We start from the raw sequence: 17,999 nt of genomic DNA, 5'->3' as shown, positions 1-17,999 counted from the left end.
TCCACTTGGCCTATTTGCAGATGCGTCGATATATGAAAACGGATTGGCTGGTTCAATCTTCAACAACCCTTTTTGAAATTTGTCTGGTTTGTTTGGCGTGGTACTGTTTATTTCGTAGCAGGTACGAAGACACGAAGCGGCTTCATCTCTTTTCAGAGAACAACTAACGTTAAATACGATATAGAAAGAAGTGGCCAAAGTATTGTAAGGTGAGCCACATTGTTTGGGTTAACACTGTCGATGTTTGGTTAACACTATCGTAAGGGTAATGTTAACTTTGTTAAGACTAACTTATGCTTTTTTTCTTTTTTTTTTTTTTTCCAGTTCCAGGTTAAAATCCTTAGCGTTACCACGTTAATGGTCAGCCAAGATGGCGATTAACGTGGGTGTTAAGGCTCTTCTCTGCTGGGTAAGTTTATAGTAATGCAACATAATTGAATGTCATAATACGTTGATTCAAAGCTTATTAGATGGATGCAGTTATTATTTGACCAACTTGTCAAACTATCTTTTTGCAGGTCAACACGTTAAAACTGTCAGACCGAGAAATAACTATAGACGATTTACAAGATGGGACAGTCTTACTGAAAGTTGTTTGTGTGCTGTAAGTAGGAGCAATGTGTTGAACTACATTTTAATTGCTTCGGGTTCTTGAAAGTATAGAGATGCTCATTCCTTGGCGTACACCTCAATTTTTAATCTAGTTTCACCTTTGTTTCATCTCAGGAAAAGGGAACACAACTGCCATTTCAGTAATTCCACTGAGGAGCGATTTAAGCTCATTGCAGACTTTGTGGAAAGTAAGTGTTTATACCAAAAACATCCTCATATATTGTTGAAGTGTGTTTTTATTGTACGAAAGGCTTACCGTGTCTTATATCACTGTGACGTTACTGACTGCATGTAGATGAAATGTCATCGAACAGTGCTTAAGACAGCAAATGTGCACTGTTTTCTTTAAATCTGTTCCACCTTTGAGTTGACCACACCCTGCCTCACTGTTGTGTGGGCTAAAGTGTGCCCTGTTGCACCTGTAAACATGCCAACCAGACAGTGATGTCAGGGTGTAAAGAACACACCATGAGGATCACTTTTTATTTTATGTAAAGTTACTTTTTACGTTTTACAGGCAGACATGCTTTTGCATGCATGTTGAATATTGCTGTCCTTTTGAGAATTAACCTATCAATATGTTTTTTTATTAGGGGATTGCAGATTTACTGCAACCAAAGGCACTTCTGTATCTTGGGACAACATAAGACATGAAATCAACCTAACAGTTGAAATTGCCAAGGTATAAGACAAAGAATAAAATAAAGACAAACATAGACAAAGGCACATTCTGACTCAGTTTTTGATTCCACCAGGTGCTTTTGTTGCTCATATACCACGACATGATGAATGAGCGCTGCACTGTGAACTCATTGGAATGTCATGTGGAGGTAAGCAGAAAGCCGTTTTTCTGAATTGCTAATAAATGTTATGTCTTCACCACTTAGATACATCACATTTCATTCATCATGTGTTTTTTAAATATTGTATTTAAATATGTGCTGTTTTTATATATATCCCCGCTTTTATCCGTTAGCAAGAGATAGCACACCTTACGGAGTCCTTTGTTATGGAGAGTGACGGCTGCGTGTTTTTGAGCAAAAGCCTCGATGCCTATTTGGCAAGGAGACGTAAGTCACAAATTTGTTGAATCTTTCATTTCCTCATCATATGTCATACTAATTGAGACAAGTGTCACACATGTAATGCTGCTGTATAACACTAGCTTTCTTGTTTGGACTTGCATGCAAGCTGTACAATTTGTCAAAATGTATTTCTCATTTAATTTCAGGTATATCGGTCAGCCGTGAAATATTTGAGCAATCGGCAACCACCTCTGTCTCCAATGTGTCGACTATCTCCTCGTTAACAGATGACGAGTCCCCCGTTTTCGACCGCAGACAGAGAGTCACATTTGTCGACATGCAAACTGTGGCTTCCTCCTCAGTCAGGTATCAGTGTGGATTGAAATTTGTCCAACCAAGTGCCTATCATTCATTAAATGTGAATAAGGCAATTTTTTTGGCAACATTAATCCAAACATTGGTTTGGGTAATGATCTATCGAACCTCTTTACTAGTTATTTTTATATTTAAAGGACAATTCCGGCACAAAATGAACCTAGGGGTTAATAACACGTGTACCGAGTCGATCGTTCTCTGGGATGTGTTTTCATGTTAATCGAATGCGTCAAACCGGTGGTTAGCTGCTAACGCTAGCTTTCGGGGCAGAGGGTAAATCGCTATTTTTATACCACCTAACAAGGCTCAAAATAGCACCACACACCACACAACAGTAGCATAATGCAGTCCTTTAACAAAAATGTGGAGTTTTTTTTGTGATTGTTGCGGGCAAAAATCCTTGATTATGCGGCACGTTTTCTTAAAAAATGCAATGGAATATGCGGGATATTTATGCGATGAAATTGCGGGAACTTGGCAAAAACTGCGGTATCATCGTGGGGTTTGCAGCTTTTCGATGATGTTCACGTCACTTCATAACGTCACTTCATAACGTTCCCATGGCAACGGGAAAATGGCTGCTCTTGTGTGAAGTAAACGCAACATTTTTCAACTTTCTGCTAAGATGTATATGTGACTTTTTTGCAACGAAAATGCGGGGATTATGAAATCATGCAAGCCCTGCATAGTTTTGCGCGGAAATTGGCAATTTATGTGGCGAAAGTGCGGCGTATTTGAAAAAATGCGGCCCCCACATAAATATGCGGACTTTAGCTGATTATGCATTGAATTATGCGATCGCATAATCACGTTTCTTCTGGAGGGACTGATAATGACGGTCCCTAACATGTAAACCGAAGCATTGGGAACTTTGTAAGTGTACAGACAGTTTATTAAAAATAGATTATAAAGACAGTAGTGTTCATGTTTACATGCGGGCGCCATCTTGGAAAACAGTCATGACCAGTAGACCAGTAACATAGCTCAAACGCAGCGTTCGTGATTCGACTGCTCATGACTGTTTTCCAAGATGGCGCCCGCCTGTGAATGCTACTGTCTTTATAATCTTTTTAATAAACTGTCTGTACACTTACAAAGTTCTCAATGCTTCGGTTTACACGTAGGGACCCTCATTATGCTACCGTTAAGTGTGGTGCTATTTTGATCCTTTTTGTTAGTGGTATAAAATAGCTCTGGTTTCCCACCACCAAAAACATGTATGTTGGCTTAGTGCCCCTGTCCAAACGGCACTGGCAAAATAAGTGGAGATGGTCCCTGGCTGCTGAGGCTGCCCACTGCTTCAATGTGTAGGATGGGTTAAATGTAGAGGACACATTTCATCAAGTGCTGAGAAAGGAAAATAAATAAACCTTTAACCTTTTTCAGCCTGAGAGAATAAGTGAAATCAGCTTTGTTTGTATTCTTTGTAATAAGTTGTAGTTGGGTTTTATATAAACACAAAAGCAGTTTAATCTACCATGCTTTGCTAAACTTCCAGTAACTAAGATCTTTGTTTTCACACATAACAAAATGGCTTAACTTTGTAAAGCAAGGCAGCTTTATTTGTATAGCACATTTCAGCAACAGGGCAATTTAAAGTGCTTTACATAAAACATTACAGGACCAGGCAAACTTTGCAAAATCCTAAACGGTTCCAACTGTTTTCCTTTAGATTTTATCATAAAATCTGTCACACCCACGTTGTAGAAATTCTCAGAAATATGTCCGTTATCTGTTCAAAAATACCACTAGATAAAAGACGAAAATAAAATTGACCGTGCAGTATAAGAAATTAACAATTCCTCTTTTGCTCCAAAAACAACCACATCAGTTTTTTTCTTATTTAAAAAAACAAACAAAAAAAACCAAAACAGACAGGACCATAATTCTTTACCATCTCATCCACCACGGGCCCCCCAAGAACATGTGACTTTGTACTCTTGTTACCCATAACAAGAGTGGAAGTACTTCTCTTTACCTACAATATAGCCGTCGCTATAAGGCTTAGTTTAATCAAGGCAAAGTTTGCAAAATCCTAAACGGTTCCAACTGTTTTCCTTTAGATTTTATCATAAAATCTGTCACACCCACGTTGTAGAAATTCTCAGAAATATGTCCGTTATCTGTTCAAAAATACCACTAGATAAAAGACGAGAATAAAATTGACAGTGCAGTATAAGAAATTAACAATTATTTAAAGAAAGGCAACATCAAAAAAGGTCTTCAGACTTAATTTGAAAGAACAAGAGTTACGGCAGACCTGCAGTTTTCTGGGAGTTTGTTCCAGGTATGTGGAGCATAAAAACTGAACGCTGCTTCCCTGCACTTGCATACTCTGTTGTTGGGAGGCATTTTGTTGCTAATTTCCCCTTTTGCAGCTGTCCGCGGCTGTGTTCTGCTGAGAACAGGTTGAAGAGGCGCTCTGCCTGGATGATAATGCAGGCCATCCGTTCATATCACAAATGTCAGGGCGCTGTGCCCTGCCCGTTAGTCGTCCTTCCATTTCCCAGGAAAATTATTTACTCTTAGGCTTTGCACCAATAGTGTTCCATGGAGGACTACCACTTGTTGATTTATTACCCGTTCCACAGCCCTCCTGTTTCTTTGTAGTCTTGTTGGTGCTAATTAGCTATGTGTTGGCATACTTTTGTCCATTGTTTTGGGTCCATGGTAAAGTGGTGTCATTCCCACATCATCCGTTCACTTCCACGTTTACTTCTAACCGGTGAATTTTGGTTTCCAGAACTGCAATCTTCTGAAGGAGTTTGTAGTAGTCATCCATGGAGAAGGGAGGCATCTTGCTGCTAATTAGCTTTAGCTAAGTACCACGTTTCCAGTCACTGTAGGACAGGCTTGAGCTATTGGTAGGCCACGCTCACGCAGAAAAATGTTGAAATATGGCAATAGCCTACTATGTCTACAAAAAATGTATAGTCTAGTGATTTATAAGTATCCAAAAGCCGCTGCTCATAGTTTCTCAGAGGAAAAGCAATATCGTTGGGTTGCATATCAAAACATTAAAACGTTGCCTAATATACATGCTATATGTATCCATTCATAAATAATAAATTATTTGTAAATCCGTGAATGTTTTCATGATTTGATTATAATTCTTTAGCGTCCCTGGTCTGCTTTTATTTCCACAGCAACTCTCCTCTGCAGAATATCATGAACACGCCAAAATTTCAGTTGAGGAAGATGGAACGACAGATGATCAGGGAGAGAGACCACAGAGATGGGTTGGAGAGCGAGTTGGCCAGCAAGATTGCACTCCTTGCACAGAGAGGTACCACATTTCAGTGTTTGTATAAAAACATTGTTAATTAAGTTGATAAGATTAATAAGTACAACTTTCTTTTTCTTTTCATCTTTTTTCTTTTTTTTTTTTTTTTTTCCTTCTTCAAACCCTGGTCTATATTTACTTTGTTTTCTTTAGAGTCCCATTGCAACCAGTTGCAGTACTGCCTGGATAAGCTGAAAAAAGAGCAACATGAACAGGAGAATTTCATCAAGGATCAAATCAATGAGCTTGAGAGCAAGAACAGCACGTAAGTACCAGGACAGATATTTCTTTGCATTTATTAATGCATGACGCTGCTATTAACACCTTTTACATCAAAGATATGTGTTCAACTGAGTTTGTGAATAATATACAGTGCTGCTCATAAGTATTCATACCCATGCTAACGTTGACTAAAAAAAGAATAAAAAAAATCATCTTTTGGAAATTGATCTTAATTCCTTAATTAAAAAATGAGGAAAAATCTGACCTTTAAGGACACCAATTTGTTTTGTGAATGAATAATGTATTGTAAATAAATAAATGTTCTTCCTTTTAAAATACAGGGGCCATAATTATACATACCCCTATGTTAAATTCCCATAGAGGAAGGCAGATTTTTATTTTTAAAGGCCAGTTATTTCATGGATCCAGGATACTATGCATCCTGATAAAGTTCCCTTGGCCTTTGGAATTAAAATAGCCCCACATCATCACATAACCTTCACCATACCTAGAGATTGGCATGGTTTTATTTCAGTTAGCCTAATAGCTAACTGAGATAAGATCCATACCAATGCAAATCAAACCAGCTATTTGGCATGGTTTTATTTCAGTTAGCCTATCTTTAGGTATGGTAAAGGGTATGTGATGATGTGGGGCTATTTTAATTCCAATGGCCAAGGGAACTTTATCAGGATGCATAGTATCCTGGATCCATGAAATAACTGGCCTTTAAAAATAAAAATCTGCCTTCCTCTATGGGAATTTAACATAGGGGTATGTATAATTATGGCCCCTGTATTTTAAGAAGAACATTTATTTACAATACATTATTCATTCACAAAGAAAATTGGTGTCCTTAAAGGTCAGATTTTTCCTCTTTTTTTTAATTAAGGCATTAAGATCAATTTCCAAAAGATGATTTTTTTTTTTATTCCTCTTTTTAGTCAACTTGACCATGGGTATGAATATTTATGAGCAGCACTGTACTTCTACATGCCGTGGCACACCACCCCTGCTAATTTTGTCCTGAGCAGACCCTTGTCCATTTTAAATTGAAACAGAACAGGCTGAGCTAGTAGCCTATAAATTACAAAATGTTATTTTCTTCAGCCTAGCCACAGCTATAACCCATTTATGTGAGAAATGTGTATTTATTACCAAAACCCATCCCAAAAAAAACCATTAAGACTTTAATGTAAGGGTTAAAGAAACTGCTTTGCTAACTGTTTTTTTGTTGTCTTAGGTTACAAATGCGTCTTAATGAGATGTTAAAGCACAATAAAGACCTCAAGAGTAACTCCACACTTATGGAGCGCAAAGTGGATGAGCTTTCAGACGAAAACGGTGTTCTTTCATCCCAGGTAATGGCACACGTGCAAAGTTATGTTAAATTGCATCTCTTTGTTTTTTCACTTATGAGGGGATTGGCAATAACAGTCAAGTGCAATTTGTACATCCTTAAGATTCAACATGAGCAGACTTCTTCTGAAACTAAGTGATGTGACCATGCTGGTGGATAAGCGAGTCTCAGTGGGGTTGGCACTAGTCGCATGTGTCAATGTTGAAACTAAAGCTTTCACTTCATACAGATCGTTAAGGTATTCTTTTAATGCTTTGCAGATGAGAGCAGTTTGTTCACAACTGGCCATCTTTGAAGCAGAAGTTGGCAGGCTGACCGAGACCCAAGCTTTTTCTGAGGAGGATTGGAGGAGCAAAACAGGCCACCTCCAGTCGGAGCTTAACCAAGCCACTGCTCAAAAGGTAGTTACACCCTCAGAAGGAAAAAAAGCAATCCTATTAGTTTCGTGTTGATTGGAGTCGATCATTAAACTTTTCCATTCCTCTGATTACATATCGGGTTATACGCAAATGGGTTCAATGTAATATGCTCCTCTTTGTTTTCTCAGGAGTTACTGACTGAACAAATTCAGATCCTGCAGGGAAAGATTTCCTATCTGGAGGATGTAATTAGCAGGGCCGCTAAGGAAGAAGTTGGAGAGAATATGGGCCCTGTAATGGAGGTAAAGTCCATTTAATATATGGAAAAAGCTGAATTCAGAAATGTTTGTTAATCAAATGTAAAGTCTGCTTTTTCGCAATCTTTTAAAATCTGTTTTGGATGAGATGGTTACTATCGTCTTTACTTCTTATATTTCCAGAGAGACATGTTGGACACTGAAATCAAAGGTTTGAAGCATGAACTGGAGAGCACATCTTGCTCCCTAAAAAAGGCTGAGGTGGAGATTCGGGCCAAAACACAGCAGCTGGCTGAGTATCAACAAGAATTAAATCAACAGAAAGGGCTCATGCAGCAACAGGAGTCCCAAACTGAAGAAATCATTCAAGCTAAGGATGGCATTTTAGACAAATTACAGAAGGAGATCACTGAGCAGAGAGCAGTCCTTCAGCAAGAGATCCTGGACCTCAAGATTCAACTTGAGCAAGTTACGCAGCAGAAAACTGAGCAGATCACCAGACTACAACAGCATATTGATGCTTGTGAACAAGAAATTGAAAATCTAAAGGAAATAAAGAAAGAAAAGGAAAGCCTTCTCCGCCAGACTGATGAAAATGTGAAAGATCTCAAGACAAAGTTATCTGCTGCCACTTGTCTCTTGGCTGATAAAGACCAACAAATTATCAGTCTCAGAGAAGAAGTTGACATTTTAACAGATGAAACCAAAAACAACAAAAATGAAATTCAAGCCAAAGAGGAAATGCTTGCCAAATTACTTCTGGAAAAGTCTAATGAGCAAGACATTTTTCATAATAAAATCCAGACCTTATCAGTCCAAGTGAAAGAGCTTAGCTCGTCTCTCAAACAGGCTGAGCAGGAAATTCAACTTAAGCAAGACCTACTGGCTAAAACCCAACAAGAGAATGTCCAACAAAGGGAGGTACTCCAACAACAGATTGTAACCTGTGAAGAGGAGGTTCAGAAGTTGAATAAAGAGATGCAGGTAAAGAACGAGCAGCTTGTTATTCTAAAGAATGACTCTTCTCGACAGTCTGAATCGCTGGAGCAAGAGATTACAGGCCTGAAAGCTCAACTAGAAAATCTTAATGACTCTCTCAGAAAGGCTGAGGAACAAGTTCAGGCTCAGAAGGGAATGCTTACAAAGCAGGAGGAGCAAAGTTCTCATCAGACAGTGGTCCTGCAGCAACAGCTGTCTGCTTCTGAAGAGAGGGTAAGGACCATGAAGGAGGAGATTCAGATTAAAGAGGAACAGATGAACATGTTGAAAAATCAAAGTTTGGAGCAGTCAGAACTACTACATCAAGAAATCCAAGATTTAAAGAAACAGGTTGAGTGTATTTGTTCCTCACTGAAGAATGCTGAGGAGCATTTGAAATCCAAGGAAAATCTGTTGGCACAAAAATCCAAGCAGGAGCAGCAGAGCACTTTGCAGATCGATGCACTTGGAAAACACAGTGCCGTTCTTGAGGAGGAGGTTAATCGGCTGAGGGAGGATATCCGAACTAAAGAGCGCGAGGTCGACCTGTTAAAGGTTGAGAGCTGCAAGGAGTCAGAAGTGCTACAGAAAGAGATCCACACTCTGAGGGACCAAGTCCAAAGTTTTAATGAATCCTTCAAGACTACAATAGAGCAGCTTCAGGCTAAAGAATACCTACTGACTGAGGAAAAAGATAAATATCAGAACATGACAACAACCTCTGAAGAGGAGATAAAAGCTCTTAAGGAGCAGATCCAGTCTAAAGAGGAACAGCTGGTCACAATAGAAAAAGAAGGCTCAAAACATTCTGAAATGCTACAGCAAGAGATCCAATGTCTTAAAAACCAACTCGCTAATATGGGTGACTCTCTCACAAAGGCAGAGGAGGAGGTTCAAACTCAGGTAGCCATGCTCACCAAACAGGAGCAGGAGAGTGCTCATCAGAAGGAGATACTGCAGCAGCAACTGTCAGCATCTGAAGAAGAGGTGATGAAGATGAAAGATGAGCTCCAAGCTAAAGAGGAGCAGATGATGATGCTGAAGACTGAGAGCTCAGAGCAGTCAGATCTGCGACATCAAGAGATCCAAAGTTTAAAGGAACAGGTTGAGTGTCTTAGTTCCTCACTGAAGAATGCTGAGGAGAATTTGCAATCCAAGGAACATATGTTTGCTGAACAGCAACTACACAGCACTCAGGATATGGAGGCACTCCAAGTGCAGATGGTAGCATCTCATGATGAGGTGAAACGGCTTAATGCAGAGATTCAGGTGAAGGAGGAGCAATTAGTTCAGCTAAAGACTGAGACCTCTACACACTCTGAATTGCTACAGCAAGAGATTGAAAGTCTGAATAAACAAATAAATACTTTGAGCAATTCTCTTGAGATCGCCAAGGACCAGGTTCAGGCCAAAGAAGATTTGATGGCCAAGCAGGAGCAGCAGAGCACTTTGCAGATCGATGCACTTGGAAAGCACAGTGCCTTTCTTGAGGAGGAGGTTAATCGGCTGAGGGAGGATATCCGAACTAAAGAGCGCGAGGTCGACCTGTTAAAGGTTGAGAGCTGCAAGGAGTCAGAAGTGCTACAGAAAGAGATCCACACTCTGAGGGACCAAGTCCAAAGTTTGAATGAATCCCTCAAGACTACAATAGAGCAGCTTCAGGCCAAAGAATACCTACTGACTCAGAAGGAAATGGAGATTTCTCAGGCAAAAGATACATTTCAAAACATGACGACAACCTCTGAAGAGGAGATAAAGGCTCTTAATAAGCAGATCCAGTCTAAAGAGGAACAGCTGGTCACGATAGAAAAAGAAGGCTCAAAACATTCTGAAATGCTACAGCAAGAGATCCAATGTCTTAAAAACCAACTCGCTAATATGGGTGACTCTCTCACAAAGGCAGAGGAGGAGGTTCAAACTCAGGTAGCCATGCTCACCAAACAGGAGCAGGAGAGTGCTCATCAGAAGGAGATACTGCAGCAGCAACTGTCAGCATCTGAAGAAGAGGTGATGAAGATGAAAGATGAGCTCCAAGCTAAAGAGGAACAGATGATGCTGCTGAAGACTGAGAGCTCAGAGCAGTCAGATCTGCGACATCAAGAGATCCAAAGTTTAAAGGAACAGGTTGAGTGTCTTAGTTCCTCACTGAAGAATGCTGAGGAGAATTTGCAATCCAAGGAACATATGTTTGCTCAACAACAGCAAGAAAATAAAGACATCTTCCAGCTGCAGCTTGTCTCAGTAAATGCAGAGCTGAACCACTACAAAGAGACACAAGCTGCAGACCTCAGACTGAAAGAGGCTGTACAGGTTGCCACTTTAAGCGAGAAGGAGGCTCTTGTTCAGGAAAAAGAAGTACTCATGGCCAGGATACTCCAGGCAGAAAAGAATCAGAAAGCTCTGGAGAAACAACTTGAAGCCATGGTGTTTGAGAATGAGAGACTTGCTCAAGCCAAGCAGGCCATAAAGAAAGAGAATGAGATCTCCCATAAATTGGAGTCTGTGCTACAGCAGGAGCTGGAAACCATTAGAACGGAGAAAGAGAAACTCTTGAAAGAAAAAGCTGAGGTGCAGCAACAGCTCTCAGCTAAATCGGAGGCTGCGGAACACTACAAGGCACAGGTCGGTGTGACCACAAACTATCCCCACACAACACGACACCATTCAGTTTCACTACTTTAACAGTAATTTAAATTTTTTTTTTTTTTTTTTTAATTGATATTTCCTTTCTGCTTGTTACTTATCGATCGCTCGACAGTTTCATGTGCATACTTGGTTGGTTTATCTGTTTGGTGTCAGATGAGTAGTTTGGACTAAGTCATTCATGCTAAGATATTGTTTTATCAAAATGCCACAGATGGAGAAGGCAGTGAATCATTATAATGGCAAGAAACAGCTTCTCCAGGAAAGCCAAGAGGAGACGGTTGAACTCAAGCATTCCTTGGAGGTTAAAGAGCGTGAAGTAAAGGCTACTACCATGGAAATCAGGCTGCTGAAGCTGGATTTGGACAAGGCCCAAACCAACGAGAAGGCACTTTTGAACAGGGTGGCCAGTTTGGAGGCACAGGTTGGTATTTTTGAAGCATGAGTAGAACTAAGGCACTGTCTCTTAAAATACTGTTAAAAAACAAACTGTTTTAGAGTTCAAGGATGTTGATTGCAAATTCTTTCTGCTCATTTCTGTATCTGTTTACCTTGTAGCTGGCCTTTGCTGACCGTAACCTGCGGATACAGAATAAGATTCATGAAGGAAGTGCAACAGAGTCGGGTTACTTGGATGTTCGCAGTGCATACTCAAGTGTTCACACAAGAGCACAGGTGAAGAGAAGCATGAGTGATGACAGTCTGGACCATAGCTCTCTGGAAGACTCTCTGACCACCACAAGGTAATACACTTTTATGGACAGTATGTAGCATGCCATTTTTAGGCCTGCAGATATCTCATTATGTGCAGCTATTTCATAATGTAACTAAATGACAAAAAATGTCTGTACAGTGTTATAAAACCCTGCCATTTACATTTTTGTATTTAAAAAAATTAAATAAAATGTTTTAGTTGATTTACTGATCATTTGATTGTACTTCTTTGGGTATGTCAGCTGTCAAAAAATTCTACACATTGTTGTGAGCAAGGGAACTGTTAGAAGCCCAAAATGCCTTTTTTTTTTTTAAAGGTGTAGTTTGGGGTTTTTAACTGCTCAAAATGTCTTTTTGGTTTTCACCCACAATTGGTCCAATTACAAACTTTTCTTTATAATATATTGAATTCAGAAAAACAAGATTTTCAGCCAAACCAACTCCTTTTCACCTGTTTTGATTTGTGGTTTTGGACTATATAAATAAAAATGACTTGACTTTGTTTTCCCAACCAAGTTCCCATTGTCCTAAAGACAGCCCTGAAAGTTGGCCTTTTATCCTGCCTTTTTCCGTGCTCCAGCAAAGTACACAATGAAGACATCAAACTTAAGAAAAGCTATACAATCTTACATTAGAGGAATAGTGGGATACTATTTTGATTGTAATCTCACATAATACTTTGTTTACTTTTGCAGGAAACTTACAGGGCCCGATGAATCAAGCACACCGCTTGTTCGCAGTTCAGAGCGCTTGGCAGCAAAACGGTGCGGTCTTCAGACTGAGTCCCTGGAAACCCTATACTTTACACCTATAAATACCAGACAGGTCAACAGGTATGTCATACAGTACTGTTGTGGCAATCTTTGTTTTCTCAAAATAGCCACCTTTTTAGGAGTTTTTTTTCTGTTTAAAGAGTGGTGGGTGTTGAGCTCCTCCTAAACGTCTTCTATTGGGATCTTTTTCATCGTCTAGGACCAGTACGGAGCACAAATTGGAACTGGATTCAGCCCGTAAAAATCCAACTTCATCAGTCAAACGACGGAGGACCACACAGGTTATTAACATCACCATGACCCAGGTGGAGGAAACTCACTTGCATGTATTGCATGGTCACAATAACACATGCTACATTTGAATAATCACTGTGCAGTTTAATAATCACAATGGTTTCTGTCTCACTATTTCTCAAATAGTCATGGTGACGAAATTGGGTTGTTTGTGCATTTTGAGGGTTCAGGTGGTTCTTTATTTTAATTCCTAATTTGTTCAATAGTACTTGTTATCTTTAATATTGACGTGCTAATTTTAAACCATCGTGATAGAACACATTTTAACTATAGAGCTCTGTGTGCACCTTTCAGGCTCTTACACTCTGGCAGTGTAAAAATGCATTCAAATGGCTGAACCCAAATGTTTTGACTTTCCCTTTCCAAACATCCACACACTCCCACTGCAGTGTTATTGTAGCCATAAGTGATTGTTGAACTCTGATCTGTAGAAAACCCCAGGCGGCAGTGAACACGATGACACTTTCTACAGTCTGGCCTCGGCTCGCTCCCAACCAAACCTCTCCAGTGCCAACACTGCACAACCCATGTCTATTGGGCTGTTTGACACACCTGCCAGTGACCAGTTCATCAGTCTTCCAGGCTACAGACGGAGCACAGTCCGTTCACAGAGTGAGTAGATCCCTGGCTTACTCACAGGAGGTTGTACTGGAGGGTGAGAAATTAAGTGAGAGGTCAGGCTGGAAAGAAAAGGAAACCACCTGCAGAGCTGGGCAAACAAAGTACTTTTTCTTCTTTTTTTTTTCCAACGACATGGACCTGGGCTGCAAGTAACGATTATTTTCGCTATTGATTAATCAGTCAACTTTTTTTGTCAATTAATATATTAATCCTTTAGACTATAACGTCAGAAAACCGGGAAAAGGTGTAATCTCATTGTCCTACAACACAAGGTGACATCAAATGTCTTGTGTAGTCCCACAAAGAATTACCACCACGAAAAGTAAAGGAACCATCAAATGTTTGCCTTTTTTACAAAATTATTGTGCAGTTGTTGATTAACTGATTCATTTTTGTATTGACAAATCATTGCAGCTCTACATGTTCTGTTTCGCAGTGTACAATAATGCAGCTATACAAAAAAAGATGGATAGATGGATAGTGACATTGAGGAAAAATGAGATTTGACTTTGGGGCTTCTCGGCTGATGATTCCAATCTTCAGGGGCAGCCCTAGTAATTAGTTATTGATTAATGGTAGTTTTTTGACTACTGCAACTGTACCCATATGCAATCAAACTGAGACTATTTATAAGGTGTATATGTAACTCTTATCTTTATTTTATTTTTTTTGTACATGTGTTGTCTTCAGCCACTAGTACATTATATGCGGGGGAAGAGAATGAGCCAGATGGGGCACCTGAGGATTGGATGAGGATTGCAGAGTTGCAGGCCAGAAACAAGGCCTGCCTTCCTCACCTGAAGAGCAGCTATCCTGTGGAGTCTGACGTTAGTAAAGAGGGACACATGCACGCACACTAAACATGACAGACATACAGTCACACATACACATTAAAGATACCTAATTAGTAGTCAAAACAGTGACAAATATGGAGGTATAATGCACAGGGGTTTTTTTGTTGCACCACACCAAAAATGTATACAGTGATTTACACATTAATCACAACTGTAAATCTGATGGTACTGACTTAAAACCATATGGTTGACTAGAGCACCAACTAGTAGTTGACCACTTGAGTAGGTGAGTAGTTTGAACATGGAAATGGACTGCATTAATGTTTTATCCAAAGTACTTAACAATTTGTGTCTTAATCACCAATCCACACACACTTGCACACCAATGGCAGCAAGGTACCACACAAGGTGCTGGCCTAACAATCGGGTTCAGTGTCTTGCCCAAATCTTGCCCAATGCTGAAATCGTAGGACTCCAGCCTTAAAAGATGGTTTGAGTGTTAGAATTTGTTGCACTTTTCTGCACTTCATTCTTTTCCCACTAGTTTTCTGAAATCTCTTGCTGTTCTCCTAGACTGGCCGTGGCAGTACATTCCTTTTCACTGACGAAGAACTCCGTATGGGTGACCCATCTGACACAATACGTCGGGCGTCCATGATGCCTGGCCAGATGCAAGACTCTCTGGCCTCCCATCGGCACTCCCTCATGGTGGGACAGACAGGTGCTGCTGCCAGTACTCGTTCTCATCGTCTGTCCTTGATGCCAGGCCAGCTACCGTCAAAAACGGTCAGCTCCTCTCAGCTGAGAAGCCCGAAAGGCACAAAGCGATCTTCATCATCGTTGTCTGTACATCAAACTTCGCCTGAGGTTGGTTTGCATCAGTATGCTCATCAATAGTTATCACTAGCAGCTGATAAATGTTTTCATGTTTTTTCCAACTTTAATGTTTTCCTTCATATTTAGCATTTATAATGTAATTACTTGAAGTTTTTTTTAAAATGTACTATTTTGCAATACTTATAGTTACTACCATCTTTGACAATCAACTGTAAAGTATCCTGTCATAGTACATGTCTTTGCCACTACCCTACATACCAAATTTGAGTGATTCTTGTTAAAAATGTTTGTTACACCATGTAAAAGACTCGCGGCTGACATCAACACATGTTTTTTAGCATCATTCTCCAATAATAGTGGTCAGTGATAGTGGCTTATTTCATTGGTAATCTGAAAGCTTACTCTTTACATAAATGTAATAAATCATGACCTGAAATTGAACTTTCCTTTGTCTTTTTACTTACTTGTCTTTCCTTGTCTCCATCTGACAGAAAAGAATGAGGGCCAGCTGCTTCCCCCGTCCACTCACGCCCAAGAACAGGAACGTGATCAGTGGACCTTCCAGCTCTCAGATTCAGGGCAGAGCCCTCAGTCCAGTGAGTGAAATACATACACACACACACACACACACACACACACACACACACACACACACACACACACACACAATGACATGTTGTCATGGATCACAATCGTACATATGTTTTGCATGCCTCTCTAACAGTTTCACTTTATTTCATTTTTCTCTCAGGCTGATCGGAGGCAGTCTATGATGTTCACTATTGACAACACCCCTAAAAACAACAACTACTTAAAGAAAGGGCTGAACAAACTACGCGGCTCCGCCCGGAAATCCCCAGGCAAAAGTGTAAAGAAGTTGCCCGCTCAGACATCTGTCCCTTCAGGTGCTGCTGTGGTCCGGGCAGGCAGAGTTGGCAGCTCCAAGTCACCCCAGGTGACAACTAAAGGACAGAAAGCCACCAGCAGGTCTGCAAAGTCTCCTGGACTGACGGCTAGTGCTCGCAAGGTAAACACACACAGACAGATCCTTTCAGGCTTTTACAGGGCACACTTAAATAATAATTTTTAAGGTACCCTGTGGAGTTTTCCCTTTCTGCACTAAAATTGCCCATGCCAGCATGCTGCTTGTTGTGTAGTGGCAAGGGTGGGCAAATCGGCTTAAATGGAGTGCAGGCGCCATATGAGCAACATGACATGACTTTGCGTAAACATACGTGCCCACTTTCTTAAAGGAACACGCCGACTTATTGGGACTTTAGCTTATTCACCGTAACCCCCAGAGTAAGACAAGTCGATACATACCCTTCTCATCTCCGTGCGTGTTGTAACGCTGTCTGACGGTTCCACCGGTAGCTTAGCCTAGCACAGAAGCTGCAGGTAACTGGTTCCAACTAGCCTACTGCTCTGAATAACTGATAAAATAACGCCAACATGTTCCTATTTACATGTTGTGATTTGTATAGTCACAGTGTGTACAAAAAACAACATAACATGAGACGCAGCCATCTTCTAACCGTAAACAAACTGGGAACTATATTCTCAAAGGCTTGCTGCAAAGCAAATCACTCCGCCCAAGTAGCAAAGCTTCGCCTTTCTGAGAATATAGTTCCCAGTTTGTTTACGGTTAGAAGATGGCTGCGTCTCATGTTACGTTTTTTGTACACACTGACTATGCAAATCACAACATGTAAATAGGAACATGTTGGCGTTATTTTATCAGTTATTCAGAGCAGTAGGCTAGTTGGAACCAGTTACCTGCAGGTTCTGTGCTAGGCTAAGCTACCGGTGGAACCGTCAGACACCGTTACAACACGCACGGACACGAGAAGGGTATGTATCGACTTGTCTTACTCTGGGGGTTACGGTGAATAAGCTAAAGTCCCAATAAGTCGGCGTGTTCCTTTAAGCCAAGTGGCGTGTTATCTGTACGCATTTTGAGCTATCCGCGTGTATTTCTACGCTGTATACAGCGGATGGAAACATACACACCACTTGGCATGTTATAGTGTAAACCTACACGCCACTTTCTAAAGCCAAGCGGCGTGTTATCTGTACGCAGGACATGATCCCCGGTCTCCTGGGTGAAAGTCCTGTGTTTTACCCATCCACCACCACGACAAACCTCCCTACGCGGATTTTCGCCCTTTCATACTACTCGCTACGGCGTTAATTCACACGCACACACGTAGACTCTCCGTCATCTGATAATCAGACCGTAGCAGGTAGTCTGGGTGTCCCTCATTAGTGATCTTACTAATAAATCAAAACTACATTATTGTGAAAGAACTTTCTTGAATGTGTTCAGTCTTTACATCTTAGACTGTTTTCAGAACCGTGGGGTTGTAAATGGAGAACATCTTGCTGGATTTCCTAAAAGGTCAATACTAGTCATTTTAATTTAGTTAATGGGGGTTTGTTTCTTTACACCGGCTGGTTGTTGGGTTTCAGGTTTTGCCATAATAACTCACGCTGTGTTTATTCCATGTATCAACAGGGGTGTGCTCATGTATCTAGCACACTACACTAAACACTAACCACATGTGACTTCAGCTTTTACTCAATGTAATGTTCATATTGTATTGAAATATATTTCTCCCACAGATGATGAGCAGGATGAAGGTGTGAGGACACATTCCCAAACTGGAGTCATGATCGTGTCAAGTTCTACTTGATCATATTTTCTTTTCCCCACAGTTTGTTTTTTCTTTCTTTTCCCCACAATTTGTTTTTACTATCGTCTTTTTGTTTTTACACTCTTGTCTTTTAAAATCTACTGTACCTTTTTTATGTTCTCGATTATATTTTTTGCAATAAAGATTTAAGTGATGCTG

General features: G+C 40.4%; 1 protein-coding gene across 7 annotated transcripts; it reads left to right on the top strand.

Moving 5' to 3' along the window:
- Positions 1 to 23: 23 nt before the first annotated feature.
- Positions 24 to 17,999, top strand: numa1 (nuclear mitotic apparatus protein 1). 7 transcript variants are annotated; one of them, XM_036001324.1, is made up of 26 exons: positions 27 to 209; positions 325 to 409; positions 519 to 604; positions 727 to 800; positions 1,206 to 1,294; positions 1,368 to 1,442; positions 1,589 to 1,682; positions 1,844 to 2,003; positions 5,159 to 5,298; positions 5,449 to 5,560; positions 6,761 to 6,878; positions 7,138 to 7,278; positions 7,425 to 7,538; positions 7,677 to 9,562; positions 10,622 to 11,093; positions 11,329 to 11,538; positions 11,673 to 11,857; positions 12,524 to 12,661; positions 12,801 to 12,906; positions 13,327 to 13,507; positions 14,207 to 14,343; positions 14,884 to 15,177; positions 15,639 to 15,743; positions 15,899 to 16,174; positions 17,499 to 17,545; positions 17,770 to 17,999. In XM_036001324.1, the coding sequence occupies exons 2-26, from the start codon at positions 371 to 373 to the stop codon at positions 17,771 to 17,773; spliced, it is 5,283 nt and encodes a 1,760-aa protein (XP_035857217.1). In that variant the 5' UTR covers positions 27 to 209; positions 325 to 370; the 3' UTR covers positions 17,774 to 17,999. The 7 variants fall into 7 exon arrangements, with proteins under 7 accessions (XP_035857215.1, XP_035857217.1, XP_031149110.1 ...); XM_031293250.2 differs by having other exon boundaries at positions 30 to 209; positions 7,677 to 10,952; positions 10,986 to 11,093; XM_036001322.1 differs by having other exon boundaries at positions 24 to 205; positions 327 to 409; positions 7,677 to 11,093.

The sequence above is a fragment of the Sander lucioperca genome, chromosome 5 (genome assembly GCF_008315115.2).
Source record: "Sander lucioperca isolate FBNREF2018 chromosome 5, SLUC_FBN_1.2, whole genome shotgun sequence".
In the NCBI taxonomy this organism is placed as follows: domain Eukaryota; kingdom Metazoa; phylum Chordata; class Actinopteri; order Perciformes; family Percidae; genus Sander; species Sander lucioperca.
Note: the sequence above shows the minus strand (reverse complement) of the source record. Positions and strands in the feature narration are given on the sequence as shown.